The 21805-nt window shown below is 33.0% G+C and overlaps 1 protein-coding gene across 1 annotated transcript in view; it reads left to right on the top strand.

Annotated features, from left to right (window-relative positions):
* Eif3h (eukaryotic translation initiation factor 3 subunit H) overlaps positions 1 to 21805 on the top strand; it is a 90047-nt gene that overhangs the window by 7900 nt on the left and 60342 nt on the right. The window contains exon 2 of the mRNA XM_046464670.2: positions 12048 to 12204. Coding sequence (XP_046320626.1) covers positions 12048 to 12204 — 157 coding nt within the window. The remainder of the gene's footprint in view (positions 1 to 12047; positions 12205 to 21805) is intronic.

Below are 21805 nucleotides of genomic sequence, written 5' to 3'. Positions count from 1 at the left end.
ATTCTTCCTGCTTAAAAAGGCCTCCAAATCACCTAAAGGTTTTCTATTTAAGCAGTTGTCAGTACTCCTGGATATAATAAAATCAAATGCGTTAGGAAATACATAATTTATAGCAGTTACAATTTTTTTTGAGAGGAAAATTTGTAGGTTGGGTTTCTTTTTTTTTTTGTGTGTGTGTGTGTGTGTGTGTAGATAATAAACATGGAAACTTAAACATCTTTAGCAGTTAACTTTAAATTGTGATTGTGTATTTGTACATTTAATTGCATCATTATACTTTTCCTAAGTTGAATTTTTATGAGACAAGTAGTGTTCTTTTGAATTTCTTTTTTTTTTAAGAGAGAGTGAGAGACAGAGAGAGAGAGAGAATTTTTTTTTTTAATATTTATTTTTTAGTTTTTGGCGGGCACAACATCTTTGTTTGTATGTGGTGCTGAGGATCGAACCCGGGCCACACGCATGCCAGGCGAGTGCGCTACCACTTGAACCATATCCCCAGCCCACTTTTGAATTTCTTGAAACTGTGTTTCCCTTCTCCCTCTTTTCCCAACAATTATTAGTTGATTAAACTTTAAAAATGTGGAGCATCAGTGATCATTAGGTTCAAGAAAATAATAATGAAATGTGTTCTTTACAAAATGAAATAATATAGAAGTGATATTGATTAAGCATACTGGAGCATTGTACCTAGTCCCATGTGTGTCATGGGCTAAATATCTTTTTTTTTTTTTCCTCCTATTAAAGTTACTTAAATTTCTTTCACATCAAAACTTAGCAGCAGTGATTTAAATCCAATTTATTATTTGACTCAGCCAGTTATAAAATGGAACCCCTATCCCACTTGAGCCATAAAATGTGTTAATTTAAGACTAATGCAGTTTTCTGCTTTTTGAATTTACATTTTGGCAAAAACTACCTTCTTTGTTCAGTATTAGAAAAAATGATCTAGGCTTAACCAAATAAGAAAACTGCCAAGTTCCAGATCAGTCAAAAAAAAGAAGCCAGAATTAAATGAAAGTCTAGATATTGACTTTACAGAATATGCTAAGGGGAGATTTTGTGGTATTACATTTTCTTTGAGAATAAAATTTTTCTATAGTAATAGCTATTCTCTGACGATGATTGATGTGAGAAATTCATGCTATGGGTCTTACCTCCCAGAAGCTATAAAACTGGAGTAAAACCAACTATGAATTGTGTATCCTGTCTGACCCCTTCTTCAACTAGCCAGCAACTGGTGCAGTTTGGGCTTTGATTTTTATTTCAAAAAGAAATAAAAAGAGGATCTTGGAATGGACCTTGCCCTTTCTTTTGAGATAATGATCTTTTAAAGGGAAATTATGTACACATCCATATAGAATATTTTGAGTAAATCAGTTTAATTGTATTCTTTATCATTTTTTTAATTTAATTATTTTGTTTATTTTTATGTGGTGCTAAAGATCAAACCACTGCCTCATCACACATGCTAGGCAAGTGCTCTGCCACTGAGCTATATATAGCCCATCCAGTTTAATTCTCTTCTTGACTTTTTTTTTAATGCAGATTTAAAAAGTCTTGTTCTGACACTTTCTGGCATTAGTCTTTATAAGATTGTTATGAGAGATAACTCTAGGATAATTTTGTGTTAGGTGATTGACTTTTTTTTTTCCCCCCTTTTTTCGGGGGGGGGGAGAGGGCGTTGTACCAGGGTTTGAACTCAGGCACTACACCACTGAGCCACATCTCCAGCCCTATTTTGTATTTAGAGACAGGGTCTCACTGAGTTGCTTAGTGCCTGGCTTTTGCTGAGGCTGGCTTTAAACTCACAATCTTCCTGCTTCAGCCTCCCAAGTTGCTGGGATTACAGGGGTGCACCACCATTCCAGGATAGGTGATTGCTTTAAAAAAAAATTTTTTTAAAATATTTTTAAATTTTGATTTGGTGCCGAGGATTGAACCACGTGCCAGGTGAGCACTCTACCACAGAGCTACAACCCCAGCCCAAGATGTTTGATTTTTAATGTTATAATTTACATTTTAGTAGGCTGAAAATCTCTGAGGAATGGATAGTAAACATTCCAGTTAGTACCCCACATGTCAGTATCCTGAATGTACTTGGCATATTTTAGTCACTTTTAAAATATTTATTGGATGGGCAAATGAATGGATAGTGAATGAGAATAGGTGCACTGTTTGTTGTAATAATAGCAGTTATTGTGGTGGTAGTTAATATTTACTGAAGACTTCTTAGGCATTGTATGCAAGGTACTTTGGGTTTATTAGGTTTTAATCTGTGCAACAGTGCTAAGAGATAGATATTGTCTGCTTTATTCTATAGGAAGGAGGTGAGGCTAGGATAGATAAGGTATTCTTAAGCCACAGAGCTGTCACTCAGGCTTTATTTTGTATTCTGGTATCCAGTTTCTTAACTTTGCTACTAGTTTTTACTGTATTTATGGACCAGAGGGCACAGTTGTATAGATAGTAAGAAGATTTCATTTTTAAGCTTTTAGCTAAAGATTTTTCTTGTACTCAAACATATTTTCACAAATAAATAAGAATTTCTAGAATTACTGTGTACTAGACAACAATGGGAGGATAGTGCTTAGAGGCTTGAATGCTAGGCTTTCAGCTGGGCTACTTCCTGGATGAATATTTTACTCTTTGTCTTAGCTGATAATTCAAAGGGATGCTTTGCTGCGGAAATAAAATTGTTTTTACTCCTTATAAATTAAAAATTTAAAATAGTATTAGAGCTGGGCTAGGGTTGTGGTTTAGTGGTAGAGCACTTGCCTAGTATGTGTGAGGCACTGGGCTCGATTCTCAGTACCACATAAAAATAAATTAATAAATAAAGTGAAGGTCCATCACCAATTTAAAAATTATTAAAAAAATAGTATTAGAGCTAAGGAAGTAATGGTCTTACCCTGTGGAGAGGAGTATGCCTGTCATCTCATAGAAATGCAGAAATATTAATCTTAGTTCTTCAGGAGGCTGTGGCAGGAGGATCTCAAGTTCTGGGCCAGCCTGGGTGCAACTTAATGAGACTGTCTAAAAAAAATACGAAAGGGCTGTGGGTATAGCTCAGTGTAGAGCATCCCTTGGTTCAGTAATCAGTTACCCTCCCGCACCTTCCCCCCAAATAAAGGTCAGAGAGAAAAACATGAGCTTGGTAGTAAAAACAATTTGATGTTCCTGTCTATTGATAATGGTGTATTTGAGAAACTTCATATTTGTGGCATAAATTAAGATAAGAAAGAATTATTTACTTACTAATGTTGCAGGTTTTGTGGTATTCAGTGTGTGGGTTATGGTTTGTGAATGCTGGTCTGCAAGATACGCATAGGATTGAAATTGAGTCATTAGAAGCTTTCATAGCAGTTTCATACTGCTGTAATAGCCTAGTGTGACTGTTGCACACTGTTTCTTTAAAAATTTTTACTTTTCTAATAAATGATTTGAAACAAAATTAACTGAAGTATTGGTCTGTGATGGACTGGGGGAAAATAGCTTATTTACTGATAGCTTGGAAGCATTATTATAAATGATTTTTATACACTGTTTTAGTAATAGCTTCCTGTAACTAGTGTAATAATATTTATAGAACCATATAAAAAATAAGTAGTTTCATGAGCCAGGGGTGGTACTTGCCTGCAATCTCAACAGTTTGGGATGTTAAGGCAGGAGGATCCTAAATTCAAGGTGAGTCTTGGTAAACTTGGCCAGATCCTGTTACTAAATAAAAAAAGAAAAGGGCAACGTTAGAATGCTCCTGTGTTCAGTCCCCTGTACTACTGCCAAAAATAAAGCAAAACAAAACACACAAAACTGACTAAAGTAGTAGTGTGGTCACTAAATACCACTAGATTTACTTAATTTTAGTTTTAGCATCTCAATTTGAGACTTTTTAAAAAATCTGTGAACTATCTAAAAAGATGAACAAGTAGTTCAGTGCTTTGTTTGCTATAGCTATGCCACACAGGTTGTACCCAGCAACATTCACAATGAGTTCAGTTTTATAAAAGCAGATTAAAAATAACAGTATAGCTTTGACAGTTTTAACTCAAGTCTAATTATTTTAGTTGGTTTTTCAACAGATCTTTTTTATGTCTATTACAGAGACAATAGCAAACCTGCTGCTTTTCCTAATGGAGGTTTAATATAAATAATTTCATACAAAGTTGAATTGCTGTGTTGTTTTGAATTGGCACATTATATGCTTCTTCTGAACAGTTCTCTTGGCTTGTTGAAAACTGACTGCTACTAAGAGTTATCTCTTTTACATTGGTGGTATGTACAGTTACAGATTATGTGATAATTTGGAGATATATGTTCATTAACATCTGCAGTGGAATTGAAGAGCAACCACAGCAATAAGAGATTTGAATTTAGAGTTAACAGGTGTTGAAGAAGATATTTGTTCACATGAACAAACAACAGATTTTTATTGCTGGTTTTTAAATTTTGTAACTTTTTAGTGTTAAGGATCTCTGGACATTTGAGGAATGCCAGGGAACTTTGTTTCCGTCTTCAGAAAAATGCCTTTAAATACATAGACACAAAATAATGCTGATGATTTTAAGAAATTCATAGATATCTTTAAGCTCACCCATGACCTTTAAGTGTGAATTTCTTTTTAGGGCTTTGACTCTTTGAGAAATAAACTTTTTGATGTAGAGTTAATGGGTATTTTGAACTTATTTTAAAGCATTTTTTTTGGTGGGAGAAAGTGAATACTTGAATATCCAATTTCTTTGATAAACAAGTTTTACATCAGCAGCAGGTTTTTCTAGAAGCTGATTATTAGTTTCATTAAGCATTAAAATACTGTTTTTAGGTATCCTAATATAATTTAATATATTCTTGATTACCTAGTCTTATAAACTTGAGTGTGTATACATATGTATATGTGTGTATGTATGTATGTATTATACATAATGTAGGGATATAGTAGTGATTCTTAACTTAAATTCTTGGACCTTATAGCATTTTAGGGATCTTTGAACTCAGAGTAAAATTGGGAGTGGGTGCATATTTGAATTATTTCAGACTTTTTAAAGGCTTCATTTTTAAGTTAAAGTAATACATACAAATGTACAGTTTGATGATCGTAGGTGATTGTAAATAGCTGTGTAACTGCCACCACAGTACCCTTCTGCATTCAGTATCTTTCTTCTCATCTTAGCCCCAGGCAACCACTTATATCCACTTTCTGTCACTATTGTTTTGCCTTTTCTTTTTTTTTTTTTAAATATTTTTTAGTTATACATGGACACAATATCTTTATTTTGTTTATTTATTTTTACGTGGTGCTGAGGATTTGAACCCAGTGCCTCACATGTGAGAGGCTAGCTCTCTGCCACTGAGCCACAACCCCAGCCCTGTTTTGCCTTTTCTAGAATTCCTTATAATGAGATCATATAGTACATAACATTTTGTTTGACCCCTTTTTTTGCTAAGTAGTATTCTCTAGAATGGATAAGCCAAAATTTGTTTATAGTTCTGCATTTGGTGAACTTTTGGGTTGCTTCTGGTTTTAGGCTACTGTGAGTAATGCTGTTAGGAACATTTGTAAACATGGCTTTATGTGGGTATATATTTTTATTTCTCTTGGGCAGATTCTTAGGAGGAGGTGTTTGTCTCATGTGATAAGTTTATATTTAACTATAAGATACTGTACAATTGCTGTTTTCTACCTTCTCACCAACAGTTTTTATAGAGTTCAAGCTTTTGAGAAAGGTGTTAATTCTTGAACCTTTTTGAAAAGATTTCAGTTTCCCCTTACTCAAGACGAATTCAAGACTCATTGGGCCCAGGCGCAGAGATTGGGGTACAACTCATTCCTTGGCTCTTGTGGATTGTATGTGGACTTGCCTTTGGACATTGCTGCATTTAACTTGCAGGGTTTACATCTTCTGATTGTATTTCCTTTTCTAGCTTGGCTATGTATTTAAACTTTTAAAACACAGTTTATCCAACATTTCTACATGTATGGTAGGGGTAGAGTAGGTTTGAGGTACTTCACACTGGCATATTACTAGGCCTGAAATTCTCAGATTCATTTTAAAATAGTTTCCTTTTTACTTCTGAACCTTACCAGAGTTATTATCTTTTAGAAGAATGTTAGATGTTATCTTCATAGGTGTGTTTAGCAGGGAAAGATTAACCTTGACACCAGTCTTAGAAATATTGCTAATTAAAAGCCATACTAAATTTTTCTTGAAAGGATTTCATGAATATATTGTTTCATAACTCACTAATAAAATTATATGAAATTGATAATTATGAATTTATAATGTTATTTTAAGATATGACTGCTTCTGCCAACAGATTAGGTTTATTATTATCTACTGGTGCTTTTAGAAAAACATGAAAGAGTGCCATCCTTGTCCCAGTCCTTATCCATCTCTAGGTCTTTTTGTTTCCAGAAAATAACAAGTTGTGTACTTTATGAAAAGTAAATATTAAATTTTATTTAAACAATTTAAAATTCATAGTTGTTAAGTAATCTCTGCATCCAGCTCTTCATAGTGCTGACTGCTTGTTCTCTTTTGGGGTTTCATGACTAAGAGGTCTTTTTCTGGATCCCCTAGTTAAGGCTACTTCTCTGTCCCTCCTCATTACATTCTCTCCTTTCTTTTCTTCCTAGTACTTTTCACAACTGTAATCACATCAGTTTTCTTTATTGTCATTTTAGAAGTTCTTTTTTTTTTAATTTGAATAATGTAGTTTATTTAATCCTATATAACCAAAATAGTATCATGTCAGCATGTAACCAAATAAAAGTGTTAAGGTGATACTTTGCAATTTTTTAAAAATTTAATATATTTTTTATTCTAATTAGTTATACATGACAGTAAATGCATTTTGACACGTCATTTGTAAAGGGAGTATAACTTCTCATTCGTCTAGTTGTATATGATGTGGAGTTACACAGGTCATATAATCATATATGCACATAGTATAATAATGTCCGATTCATTCTACTATCATTCCTATCCCAGTGCCGCCTCCTCTTCCTTCCCTCTCCTCTGTCTAGTCCAAGAATAGAAGTTCTTAAAGTGTGGGCATTTTGGACATTATCTTAAAGAATTTCCAATGTTCAGACTATTTTAATAATAATATATAAGCCTTTTTTGCCAATTTTACTTTCATTCTTTTTCCAGTGTTTAATGGAGGTTTCCAGATGATCTGTGATTTGTGACATCAAAAAGATGAAATGCAAAAACAGATGATACCTGTTTTCTATTAAGCCATACATTAAAAAAACATACAAAACTATAAAACATTGAGATTCTTCTGATTAATTTTTTAAATTTAATTTTTATGAAACTTTGAACTCAGTTTTGAATCCTGATTATTTTTGTTTTGAAAAATAGTTATTTTCATTAAAATGTAGTGTATTAGTATGTAATATGTTTGTTTTTATTTTTAAGAACTATTTTGAACATTTTTCAGTTTGAGTTTCTTTTTTTTGCAGGGTGGGGGGGCGGTATTGCATTGAACCTAGGGGTACTTAACTACTGAGCCATCTCCCTTCCCCTTTTTATTTTATAATTTGAGACAGGGTCTCACTAAGTAAGTAGCGTAGGTCCTCAATAAGTTGCTGAGGCTGGCTTTGAACTTGTGATGCTCCTGCCTCAGCCTCCCGAGTTGCTAGGGCTACAATTCCGTTTGAATTTAATTATTGATATAAAAGTTCCTTGGGATCCATAATGATTTTTAATTTTTAGGGACTGTGGTATAATATTTGTTGGTACCTGTCACAGAGCTAAAGTCTTTAGAATTTCTTGAGTGATAAGGAGTGTCTTTTGAGCCCCTTCAGTCTATTTTACTGGGGTGACTTAGAATGCACCTGGCACCAGAAAGACCAAGTGATTAGAGGATTAGAAGTTTTGAGTCTCACTGACCTCTGGGAGGGTAGGTGGGCTAGAGATTAAATCCGTTAAGGTCTGTAAAAATTCTTGAATAATGTTTGATGAGCCTTTGGTTTCCGAATACTTGGAGGAGCCAGGTCCAGAGACTGGATTCGTATACCTTGTCCTTTGCATTTCTTCATCTTACTGTTCATGTTCATCTATATCCTTTATAAAGCCCTTTATAATAAACCAAGAAATGTTAAGCAGCTTGTTTACCTGAGTTTGGTGAGCTGTTGGAGCAGATTGTTAAATCCAGCCAGATGGTTGTGGGAACCCCTGATTTATAGTGGTTGGAAGGAAGTTGAACAGAAGCCTTGTGATTCTGTGCCAAAAGTTTCGAACTCTTTCTGTAGTTACTGTTTATTAGTGACATCATATTTTCGAGAAGTTATTATAGTTATCAAGCAGTAAAATCTGTATTTTGGTGACAGTTCAATTGTTTATTATGATAGTGAAAGGTTTTGATTTCTATAGGGAGGTCTTAGAGATTTTGAGAAATCTTCCATTTAGGAAGGATAAAAGATTTTACTTACCCTTCTTAGGTCTTCAAATTTTAGTTTTATTTGAGTTCTTGTGTAATTAATTTATTTGGATATTTTAGATTGACATTTATATTTTATCCTGGATTATTGAGAATATTTCTTAGAATTTAAATCTTTGGCCTGGGGATATACCTCAGTTGGTAGAGTACTTGCCTCACCATGCATGAGGCCCTGGGTTCTATCCCCAGCACCACACACACATACACACACACACACACACACACACAAAAGGAAATCCTTTGTTGCTTTTAGACTTTGAAACAGTTTTCTTTCTTTCATATTTTAAACAGTAGTATTGTGTTCATTAGAGATTACGTAATGGTCTGCTTTTTCAAATAGTCTATACTGAATAATAAACAATAGTAGAAAAAAGTCCCCTTTAGGGCAGTTTCAGCCAACAAGACATCTGTTTACTATCTTGCAGGTTGGGATTCTTGGCCCAATTTGAGCATGCAAACCTCACAAATCTTTTAGATAGTTCTAGAGACAACTGACTATTCAGAAATCCATACTTACTATGCAGGGCAAATCAAATAGTTTTAAGCATTCGGATCCAGAATGTGACAAAGTTTCAGAAAATGTAGGATTTAGTACTTAAGGTTTCTACTGGCCAGTTTACTTCTGTCTCTTGAAGCATAATTTATTGAAGAATCCTCATTTACCCATTGATTTATAGGGTAAAGAAACCTCATCAGTGCTAGTTCATGAGTCTTAACTGTTGGATCAGGCCATAAAACCTAAGACTTTCTGTGGTACAAGAAGACTTGGTATGCTTCTAATATGGATTGCTGGTTATTACCTTCCTTCTCATTTCTGTACTGTAGAGAATGTTCCAGTTATGGCTGAATTTCCTTATTATGGTTGATATTTATTGCTTTTAAAAATGTTCACTCTTGTTCTGTATTTCTCAATGTTCTCACTTTTATCAATGAAGACTCTTAAAACAGAGGAACGAAAACTTGTAGTTTAATCAGTAGTGTGCCTTGAGATCCCCTGAGGTGTTACAATAAAACATAATAAAAACAAAGGAAGGCTGCGCCGTACTAGTTCATTAAAGTTAGAATGATGTAGGAAGTTAGAATTGGAGAATCTAAAAACAAAACATAAATAAATAAAATCCCCAAAACACTATATAAGAACCCAACTCAGATAATTAACCCTGAGTTCCAGGAGTGGGTTAATTATAAAGGTCCCCAGATGTCTCTAATATGTATACAGAATGAGGCTCTCTTTTTTATTTATCTAAAAAAGCTTTTCAGGTTATTTTGTTAAGTGGAGAATCAAGTGATGGCGAGCTCCTGAGTGTGTAGGATCATTTGTGACACTAAACAAAATATATCATGGGAGTATGTTTTTGTTTTGGAGAACTATTACTCTTTCCCTGTATCCACTTTTAAAAGTAAGAGCAGGGAGCATGACATCAATAAATAAGATGAATTTTAAAAATGCACCAACACTGTTTATGGACAGAGGCATATGGTTCGTTGGAGGGAGAGGAAATGAGACGGGTGAGCCTGAGAACAGGATTTTTGTAGGAGAACATTGCTATCTTGTGACTTGTGAGGATAGCATTTGTTGCTAAAGATTAAAGACTGCATTTTATTTTGGAAATACTGGCAGTTTGCTTTTGATGCTGTTTTACTTTCAGTGACCAGGGCACAGCAGTATGACCATGAGCACAATTCCCTCTTGGCCACTAGTCCTACACTGAGCTTTTCCTATTCCATGCATGAATCCCTTCTGCAGCCCTGGTTACAAGGACTTTACAGAGCTGTTGACACTGCATCTTATGTGTTTCAACTTTGTTATAAACATGTTTGAAGCAGTTGAAGTTAATAGCAATTGTGAAGGTAACTAAAAATTCCTGGGAGTCAGAAGTTAAATCTCACTTCTTGGGTTTAATAATTGTGTGTCAAATTATACAAAATGGGAAAATAACTGACTTCATAGGATGGTTGTGAGGATTAAATGAGTCATTCATTGCATGTAAGACACTTAGTGGAGTGCTTGACATATCATAAATGATCAATAAATTTTTTTCATTTATTCCTTGAGTAAAATATATTTTGAATATCTTTCCTGTGTCAGTACCTGTTTTAGGTTTGAAGATATGATGTTAAGTAAAACATCCTTCATTTTTATGAAAACGTTTTTAAAAGTGGAGACAATGAGCAGAACATGGATTCTGTTTCACTTATAGATACCACTAATGTATGTTATTTAAAAATATACACATTTGCCAGACATGGTGGTGCTTATCTGTAATCCCAGTGACTTAGAAGGCTGAGACAGGAGCATCACAAGTTTGAGGCCAGGCTTAGCAAAGCAACTTAGTGAGATCCTATCTCAAAATAAAAGGTAAAAAGGCTCGAAGATGTGATTTTGAGGTTAAATCCCAGCACTAAAAACAAACAGTCAAAAACAAATTCCTGGCTATCTGTAGACTAACAAAAATATACATATATATGTTAATTAATTACTTCTAAGTAGGAATTTCTTTTGTACTTCACATCTAAATGACACTAGTCCCAACATTTTTACTACCTTATTTTTTGAATTAAAGATTCCAGAGCTTAATATGTATATAAGAAAATAGGAAGACTATAAAATGTCAACATGAATGAGCAACCTTAGTTTTGATAAACATGTTTTTTTTCCCTGATTGTTTTATTTCATCAGATTATAAAATGGCAAGATCATGAATATTAGAGTTGCATCAGTTCTTTTTGGTAATTGCCTCTTTCCTGAAGACTTTATTTTGGACAGTCTTGAATGCTGAGAAAATTTATTCTTAAATTTGAAATATTTTTTTCTTGAAACTAACACAGTGGTCTTTAGGTTTGTTTTTCAAAGGGAGAATAAACCTAGTACCTTGATAACCCACCGCTGTTTGGAAGATGGTTTGTGAGTGTCTTTTGCTTAGAGAGATTTGAACTTCGTCCTCATCACAGGGCTTTAAGCTTTCTCTTTTACCATTATCCCTTTCTGGGTTCTCTTACTCACATTGTTATATTTAGATAATCAAACCTGTGCTTTTTTCCCTTCTCAGCTGGGCACTGTTATTGGTAATTTTTTTCTTTGGTCATTGTAAAGAACTGATAACAGTTTACTGATGTTGGAAAGAGTGAAATAATGATGTCTTTTTATGAATTGCAATAACTTGTTTTAATATATATTAATTTTCAACTTTATATTCTTTATAAAAGAAAATAAGGTTATTTTGATCTGGCTTCTTTGTGAAACCATGCTGGATTCTAGTCATTACTAGTACCTTCTGTATATGTAGAAACCAGCTCTTTAGGAATCAGTTCTAGAATTTGTCTGAAGATCTACATTAAGCCCATGTGTTCTATCATCTCTGTTTACTTTGATTTTAACAGGCTTAGTGACCTCATTGATATAATTAAGTATCTAGGAACTTTATATGAGCTTTATTACTTATGTAAGGTTAAAGAAATGCTAAGACATTTGTTTAGTCCTGTTGTGTATGTAGTTTTGTGGCTTTGCAAACACAGTAGAATAATTTTAGATTTTTTTTAAGAGGGAAAAAAAAGAAATGTAAACTAGGGATGGTTTTTAAATTCCCTTCTGTATTTTCTTTTAGGTAGTATTAAAGATAATAAAACATTATCAAGAAGAAGGACAAGGAACTGAGGTTGTTCAAGGAGTGCTTTTGGGCCTAGTTGTAGAAGATCGGCTTGAAATTACCAACTGCTTTCCTTTCCCCCAGCACACAGAGGATGATGCTGAGTTTGATGAAGGTAAAGATGTTCATTTCAAGTTTGTGTCTTTGCAGTTTGTACAAATGCTTGTTAATACAATTCTCAGTGTAAACTTTGATTAACCATTGTTGAGAAAGTCAAGTGAACCTAAATCACTTGATTTGAATTTCTTGGAAAAATTATACAAATTCTGGGAAATGAAATTTAAATAAAAATATTGATTACTTTTGCCTTTCTTAATTGGAGTTTGTAATTCTCATTTGTAATATAGTAATCTCCATCTCATTTTTAAAGGATGTATATTCCAAGACTCCCAGTGGATGTCTGAAATTGCAGATAGTATACATACATACATGCAAATGACAAAGTTTAATTTATAAATTAGTCACGTAAGAGATTAACAATAATAACTAAAAATAAAATAGACAAATCTAGTATTAGGAAGTTTTTCCCATATTTTCTTCTATGAATTTAATTTTCAAATCTTTAAGTTTAGGTCTTTCCATTTTGAATAATTTTTTCCATTTTTTAATTGGTGTGTTATAGTTGAACATAATGATGGGTTTTGCTATTGAAAAATTTGTGTGTAGTGCAAGGGAATGTCCAACTTCATTTTTTTGCATATGTATTCCAGTTTTTATAGCACCATTTGTTGAAGAGACTGTCCTTTTCAGTTTAGAGGCCTTGGTACCCTGGGTGAAGATCAACCCTATGCCAGGGGTTATTTTTGGAATGTCTGTTGGCGTTGCATTGGTTAATAGTCTGTCTTTATTCCAGCATGACACTTTGGATTTCTGCAACTTAGTAATGAAACTTTATTTTTAGTTGTAGTTGGACACAATACCTTTATTTATTTGTTTTTATCTGGTGCTGAGGAACCTAGCACCTCGTATGTGCTAGGCGAGTGCACTACCGCGGAGCCACAATCCCAGCCCCTGACACTTTTTTTTTAAATATGTTTTTTTAGTTGTAGATGAACACACTAATTTTATTTATTTATTTTATGTGGTGCCGAGGATCAAACCGTAGTACCTCACATGTGCGAGGCAAGCACTCTACCATGGAGCCATAACTTCAGCCCTCTAATGAAACTTTTTTGAAATCAGAAAGTATGAGGGCTTTAGTTTTGTTCTTATTGGAAATTGTTTGGGCTGTTCAAGGTTCTTTGAGATGCCATATGAATTTTAGGATGTCTTTTTTTATTCCTATGAAAAATATCATTGGGATTGCATTGGATATGTAGGTTGCTTTGACTAGTATTGGCAAGTCTTTGCTGTTTTGGTTAAGTGTATTTGTAAATATTGTGTTTATGATGCTACTATAAATTGGCTTGTTTTCTTAATTTCCTCTTCATTTTTTTTTATAATTGATAAAATGTTATTTATTTCATTTGACTTAACATCTTCATTATGCCTCAAGTATATTTTTGCTAAGGTTATAGTACCCTTGATATTGTAATTTGTGTGCAAATCAGTTTTCATTTGAATAATACCTCTAAAAACTAAGATTATTTTTGTTTTTGAGTACTTGATTTTTAATATGGTTGTGTAGAATACATCTTTTATGTTTTTTTCCCCCGAAATGGCCATACTTAGATCTGAATTACTGTATGTTTATACCTCCTGTGCAATTAAGGTTGAGATTCCTGTGCAGTCCATTCTGGTGGTATTAGGATATCTCTTATTTTCCTACCCAACAACATATATCTGGGGATGCTTATTTATAATTCAATAATCATTAACTTAGGACTGGAAGACTAGCAATTATTGATGCAATTTCTTTGGTTTACAGGAAAGAAACATAAGAGCTTTACTTGAAGTGACTTGTTTTGTTACTTGATGGGAGTGGATGCCATACCAAAATAGCTTACACAGTTTTCTGTTTAAAAAAAAACAAAAAAAAACTGTTACACAGTTTTTTTCAGGTATTTATTATTATTGGTATAAAATTCTTGGTTTAGAATATGAAGGAGAAATAATGTTTAGTGCAGTTATGGCAAATAAACAACAATATGTTGACTATTTTAGATAGTGATCATTGGAAGTTAATCTTTCATAAGTTTGAGATAATTGATTAACATATACTTTAAGAAGCTCATTAAAGCCATGTATTTTATATCCTGAAAAAGGCCTACCATTTTGCCCTTTGCTTTTCCATTATTTTATACCCTTTAAATCAGTATTTATTTAGGGGAATGTTTTAGAATTTTAGTAATTATATAGTTGCTTATGTATGGTGGCATACACCTGTAATTCCAGTGACTCATCTGAGGCAGGAGAATCACAAGTTAAAAGCTAGCTTGAGCAATTTAACAAGGCCCTAAGTAACTTAGCGAGACCTTATCTCAAAATAAAAAAAATAAAAAGGGTTGGAGATGTGGCCAGTGGTTAAGTGCTCCTGGGTTCAATCCCCTAGTAACAAAAAACAAAACAACTCACCTCATTAAAATTTTTTTCAATAGCCCTGAGATAAGGAGAGAGCATTAGATAATAACTATGCAGTGTGTATTGTGTACAATCGGTATATTTCCTATAATAAGATGTTACTCTGCACAGTTTTTTTCAAACCCATTTTCTGTATTAGGAAACCAATATTTAGTGATATAAATAACTTGTCCAAAATCATTGTAAAAATCAGTAGAGTATGGATTGAAACCCTGTGACTGCCTGGTCTAAATCCTATGATTTTTCCACTATAGTATGTTGCTCTTAGACTTAGAGAAATATTGAATGTAGGGCAGCATGAGTCTGTATCTGAAATCCACTTTTTGTGCAAAACAAGTAAATTTGCTTTTCATGATTTTACCTTTAGGAACTGGGATTTTCCATCTGTCCTGTACATGTGGAAAATGTAGTATAGTTCCCTGTATTTCTTCATAGCCTTTGGCAAAAGACTTAGATTTTAGGTTCTCTCACCTAAGCCATTTATTCTCTTAATGTGCATTAGAATGCAATGACTGGATTTTTAAAAAATCAAATCTAGATGAAACAAACATTTTATTATAAAAATGTATTTTAGAATAGGCCTACAGTTTGATTATTTTATATCCTGAAAAAGGCCTACCATTTTGCCCTTTGCTTTTCCATTATTTTATACCCTTTAAATCAGTATTTATTTAGGGGAATGTTTTAGAATTTTAGTAATTATATAGTTGCTTAGTCTCCCCCCCACACCACGGGGGTATGAGGTTTTATTTTTTTCCCCATTTTGTTTTGGTGCTTTATTGTAAAGAGGAGATTTTAAATCTGTGATGCAAATGAAATGTTAGCAAATATTTTAAATTGGGTCGACAAACTGATCTGTGGGCCTGCTTTTGTAAATAAAGTTTTATTGGAACAGTGCACATTATTTTATTTTCTGTGCCTGTATTTCTCCTGCAGTGGCATGTGGAACAGTTGAGTAGTTCTAACAGTGATCCTTTGGATCCCAAGCCAAATCACAAGCTTTGTGATTCTTGAAGTTTGACCACCTATGATTAATACATATCTTTATATTCTCCCTCTCTTGTCTGTTAAAGGATTATAAATAGACGCTTTTTTGTGTATTTTTATTTCTTCTATATATTGCTTTTTGAATATATATATACTGAATCTAGACTATATTGTGAACACTGAAAGGAAAATACTGTGTTATTGGGTGTTTGCTTCACTGGCAAACATGGGAAGTATCAGAATAGTTGGTTTTTGCTTTAATTTTAGTATATTTTTCTTATAAAGCTACATTATTGAATTTTAATATTTAGGGGAACCATCTATAGATAATAGGGAAGAAGGCATTAAATTCATAGTTGGAAAATTGTGACTAGGTGTTATGGAAAGGTACTGGTATGAGCACAATATTTGAGTGAGGATCTCATCACTTCCTTCAGTCAGGAATCGTGGTACTGAATAACTTCTGAACTGCTGTGGTCTAACTCTGTAATTCATTTAGCACATTGCTCACTTACAGAGTACCAAAAACAGTGAGAAAGATAATTCCCTTATAGGGTTACCTGTATAGTGCTGACTGGATTATGTTGTATAAATTGATTCAAAACCTAGAAAAATGTTGGGGTATGAAGTTTCTTGTTTTTCTCTTTATTAATTCACAACTTGTGGTTTGTAAAATGTAGTAATTCTGAAATTTGGTTTAAATCCTGGTAAACTTTTATGCTACATAATTTCCTTTCTAGTTGAAATTGAGATAATTTACTCATGTTAGAGAATACATGCTTTTAAAAAATGAGCAGAAAAACTCATATTAAAATTCCCATTAGAGGGCACTATTATCAAGCTTAGGAGAACTGGATACTAATTTGTTTTCTCAGACATGCAATCCGAAGCTTGCTAAAAGGGAAAAATATTTTCATCTGATAAGATTCAGATACTGTTTTATACAACTGAATTCTTTAAATATGTTATAAAGTGCACTGAATTAAACACAGATTCAATAACTCACTGTCTTGTTTGTTAGCAGATTGAATCAATTTAATATGGCAGGTGATATAAGAAGCTTTTTTTTTTTTTTTCTCCATAAGAGCCAAATCTTATGCAATATATTTGGAGTGAACACTTTTCTCTTTTTAATTTTGGATGCTTTAAGTTAGTCCTAAAGGATGATCCTTGGCCCTCAAAGTAGACCTTCAAGAAGAAGCATGAATGCTATTATGCTACTGAAATGCAGCTGGGGGAATGAAATGATGCCTAACTTAGTATTGATGTTTGCAGCATGTTTAATTGATAACACATTGAAGTGATACATACACACAGTTTTTATTTTTTGGGGTAAATTTTCAGTAGGAGAAATTGTTTTATTTTTTATTAAGTTTGGTGTTAGAGTAAGAAATACTAGTGTAAACTGTTCTGCACATTATGTTGTTATCATTAAGCTTTCAAAAGGAAAGCAGCACTATAGAATCTTAAAACGGGTCTAAAATATGCTTTGGCAAATATGAATTGAAATAAGATGTATTCAGAGTTGTTTTCCATACATAAATATTATTTTTTAGTTGTAGTTGGACACAATGCCTTTATTTTATTTATTTATTTTTATGTGGTGCTGAGGATCGGACCCAGGGCCTCACATATGTTAGGTGAGCATCTACTGTTGAGCCACAACCCCAGCCCCAACAACATAAATATTATTTTTGTATAACTGAGTTTGGAGAGTAAGTTTGTGTAGTTTTATTATTTGCTGTATTCTACATAAGTAAGCCATATTTATGTTGGGGAGAAAAATCTATGCTTAATTACCTGCTACTTCAGGTATCTCTTTCCTTTCTTTTTGTTCTTAATTTGCACAAAGTCCACATCCAGGGTAAAATTGCTTGAAACTTAGCTGATGAGTAGTATTTTGACTTTATATTGCTTTTGAATTCAGGGAAGAGTTGAGTCAGGACAGAGAAAGCTTTCCATACTTTTTGGACAGATGGGGACATTTTGTGGAAAGATGTAATGTTAACTTTCTTATTCCCATTTGTATGATTAGCCAGTGATCATTGCGATCTGTTAAAAACAAACAAACAAACAAAGACCCTGTCTGTTTTGTTGCACTTTTTAAAAAGAGCTGTTCTTGGTAGAAATATTAGAAATTATATACAGACAGTTTCAGGGTATTTCTTTGAACTTACTGAAGAATAGGAACGTTTTTACTTAGTGACCTCAGGCATTCAGTGAAGGGAGGATAAAATGTTTCAAGTATCTCAGAAAAAAATTTAAGCCTACCATAATTCAGTTTTGTGTTTATCCAGCAAATTATATTGAGTGGATAGTGGAAAAGTTACAAAGATTCCAAATTCTGGTTACTGCCTTGAAAGATTTTAAGTGAGAGAGACAAGTGTGTAAATAAAAATTTGTGAGGCAGAATTAAGATAGGAAAAAAATGATGGAAACACACATCAGCTATGAACTCCTTTTTTGTTATACCTTCACAGGAGAAGTAAAATTTGGTTTTTGTAAATGGATGTCAGTTGCAATTTTAAGTTATGTCTTGCAAGTTTATTTTAATTATTCACTTTTCTGGACTTTTATAAGTAGCACAAGCATCCCTAGAAATAAAGAACAAATTAATATGTACGTTTGATTTATCATCTTTATTGTTCAGACGTAATTATATTCTTTGATAATATTTTTTAAATATTGCTGCTACTCTAGCATCTAGGTAGAGAAAGTTATATAGTGCTCTTTTGATAAATGAAAGGACTCCTGAATAATGTTAGTGTCTATTGAAACTTGGGATCCATAGTGTAGTAAGCTTTATTTAAAATATTTAATAAAATGACTAATAAATTTTAGATATTTAGTAAATACTTCACTTTAGAAACCACATAGGCAGATATTAGAGAGAATCTACTGAGTTGTACTCCCCTGGTACTGATCTTTTTGTTGTTAGTTATGGTGGTATTTTGAAAATATTAAACCATTCACATTTAATGATTTACTGGTTCATTCAGGGCAGTAAACTTTAGATTACTATTTGGTTAAATTATTTTGATCATGCCTAAATCCTTCAGTTTGTGAGTTGAAATTTCAACTTAAATATCTAGTTTTGTGTTCATAAAAGTGATTGAAATATGAGAAGCAAAATCCACATATGAAGCTTTAGTTCTAATATATTTATGTCTTTTTTTTATTCATTTAGTTTAGATATTTCAAGATTTTAAATAAAAAGAATAGGAGTAAAGTCTAAATTCATTTAAAAAGTCTCAAAAATGTTTTTGCATTTATTTCATGTTTTAAAATTTAGTTGTTCCTTTTATTGTTTTGTTTTAATGAGTTGAGAAATTCCTGTGAATGGAAGGATACACTATTGAAAATGTGGTCAAGGTAAAAGGTTTTTCTGCTTAAAGAAATTAAAGTGCTTTACACTATTCTCTCCCTTGGTCCCCAAAGTGTAAGTGCTATGGTTTGGAAAGAAGCCAAGTAAAACCTGTTCAAATTTTGTGCAGACTTAAAGTAATACTGTAAGATTTGAAAATTACAGGTGGATACAGTACTTAAATAGTATTTAAAATTCCTAAGTTTCCCAAGTCTAAAAATATAATCCTTAAATTACTGTTCCCAGTGGTTTAAATTTTAATTGAATAAAAACTATCTTACTTTTGACCTACAATAACTTTAGGTAAAGATGTTTGAGTTTACTATTAAACTTCAAGGTAATGTAATGACTATTAAAAATGAATTATTTAACACTAATTAAAATATTAGAAAACCACAGTTATAGTATGTAACCAAAAATCATTTCTGTTTTTCCCCCAAATTTTCCTAATGAACAAGTTCAGGCTCGCTTCCTATTTGCCCAGAAGTGCCGCCCAATTTCACTCCTTCAACTAAATATACTACCTAATCTGCAAGTTTTAAAAACTTATGGATTCATAATTAGATTAGATGTTTTTAATGCGAATGCTATATTTCCAAAGTGATATCTTAGCCATGCCAGTGAAGTGTTCTGTTTGATTTATATTTGTTTTTCTCTAATTGAAGTTTTCATAGCTTTAGAAACAATATAACAGTGTAAATTTATAATGCAACTTCATATCTCCTCCTTCTTATGCACATTTTTCTCCCCCTCTAATATCTAGCCTGCAGACCTCATGTTTTAGTATATAGACAAACCTTCTTACCTACTTGATTGATGAGAGGATCATAAAAGTATTTCAGTCATCTTTGCAGAAATAATTTTATCTTGCTTCTGTTTTATAGAATTAGATAGGTGATGACCTTTCAGAGACATATTTGTGTGCCAGTATCCAACTCTAAGTTGGATTCTGGCAGCACAACTCTAAGTGGAACTCTTTGGACTTTTGGCCTGATAGTCTCAGCAATGTAGTAACAGTAGCAGCAGTAATCTTATGTCAATTTTCCTCAGCCTTTGTAGTTTCCAGGCTCCTCTGCTCTGACTTTAACTTCTCTTTTGTGCCCCCCGCCCCTGTCTTTCAGTTTTGGAGATTGAACCCAGGGTGCTCTACCAACTGAGCTCCATCTTTCAGACTTTCTTTAAGATGGGAGTCTTGTCATGTTTCCCAGGCTGGCCTTAAAACTTGCAGTCTTCTGCTTCAGTGTTTTGAGTAGTTGGGAATATAGGCATGCTTCACTACTGTGCTAGGCTTTTTCTTTATTGTTTATTCATTAAACCCATATTTGAGATGAAATTAAGTACCAAGCTCTTTCACTGGCTGTTGCTTACCTGTATCTCTTTTTATGGCTATTCTTAAAAATGCTTGTTATTTAAATAACGTTAGGTGTTTTAAGTAGTGTACTTGATTTGAAACATGGGTGAATTGATGGTGCACTATATTAGTGAATCAAATAACAAATGAAAATTAAGTTGTTATGCAAATGAAGGTGTCTAAAATATATTTATGTAGTTAGAGAATGAGTTAAGGTTGTAAATGCATACCTACAGATCTATATGTCTTCAAGATTGAAATTCGAATTATTCTTGGTATATTTGTTTTGTAGTTTTGGTTTTGAAAATTTATAAATTTGTCTGTTTTTTGTTTTCATATGAAAACTATATTTTTTATTCATTTTCACTTGGTAGCAGCTTCCATTGCTTTAAGTATATTCAGACAGTGTAAAAATCTATGACTAAGACCCCTCGTTAGATAAATTATTTCTCCTTACAATTTTAAATTTTAACTTCTCCTTCACCACCACCACCACCACCACCACCACCCTACCTCCATGCTGAAAACACAGGTGACATAAAACATTAAAAAGATTCAGTTTTAGGGGCTGGGGATGTAGCTCAGTGGTAGAGCACATGCCTTGCATGTGTGAAACTCTGGGTTCAGTTTCTAGCACTCCCCCCCCCCAAAAAAAAAAAAAGTCAGTATTAGAAGAAGTTGAGGGGTTGTATGAATAATAGTGGCATTATTCCTTAATGGTTAGTTGTCCTTTTTTCCGGTGATAAAAATGAGGAATAGGACAGTACAGACACTGCATGAACTGTTAAGATCACTGTTAGGAATATTTGGGTTTCTTCTCTGGTCCTTTAGGAAATATTTGATGTGACTAATAGTGAGACTGTTCTGCTGATGTTTTACCAGAATCCATATTTTTAAATAAAAATTTTCTTTTTCTTTTTGGAAGATTGTCTCCTCTTATAGGAAGCCTAAATTAAAAAAAAAAAAAAAAAACTAGTAACCAATTATGGAAACAATGTATATATGTGTATAACATTGTAGCTCTTGGTTGAGAAAATTTTTAAAAATCTGGCAATTTTCCTAAAAGGCATAAAAAGAAAGAAATGTAGGCTGAGTTCTGACTAAAGTTCTGATTTACCACCAGTTGTAATCTTAGTTCTCTTCAGCCTCAGTTTTCACATTTGCAACATGGATCACAATAAGAATTTCTGTAATTCTTGTAGCAAATAGAAAACTGAGGCCAAGAGAAGCCTAAAGTTAAATTAGTGGCTCATTCAGAACCAGAGGCCCTATAGCATGGCTATCTAAAATGTAATACACAGTTTTAGGAAGGTTGCATAATTATATTTTTGTCGGAACATTGTGGTATAGATGCCTATAGTTGTGACTTTGTAGGCATATTGTATTTATTTAAAATATTATTTCTTGGTGTTATCATTTGCTATCAGCACAGCTAGAATCAAATGATTATTGAATTTAACACTGGATTTCAGAAAATTTCCTGTGTGTGAGTGT

The sequence above is a fragment of the Marmota monax genome, unplaced genomic scaffold, assembly GCF_021218885.2.
Source record: "Marmota monax isolate L192 unplaced genomic scaffold, Marmota_monax_Labrador192_F-V1.1 WCK01_AAM20220418_F8-fsc00003, whole genome shotgun sequence".
Classification (NCBI taxonomy): Eukaryota; Metazoa; Chordata; class Mammalia; order Rodentia; family Sciuridae; genus Marmota; species Marmota monax.
The sequence above is the reverse complement of the archived record's forward strand: the minus strand, read 5'-3'. Positions and strand labels throughout refer to the sequence as shown.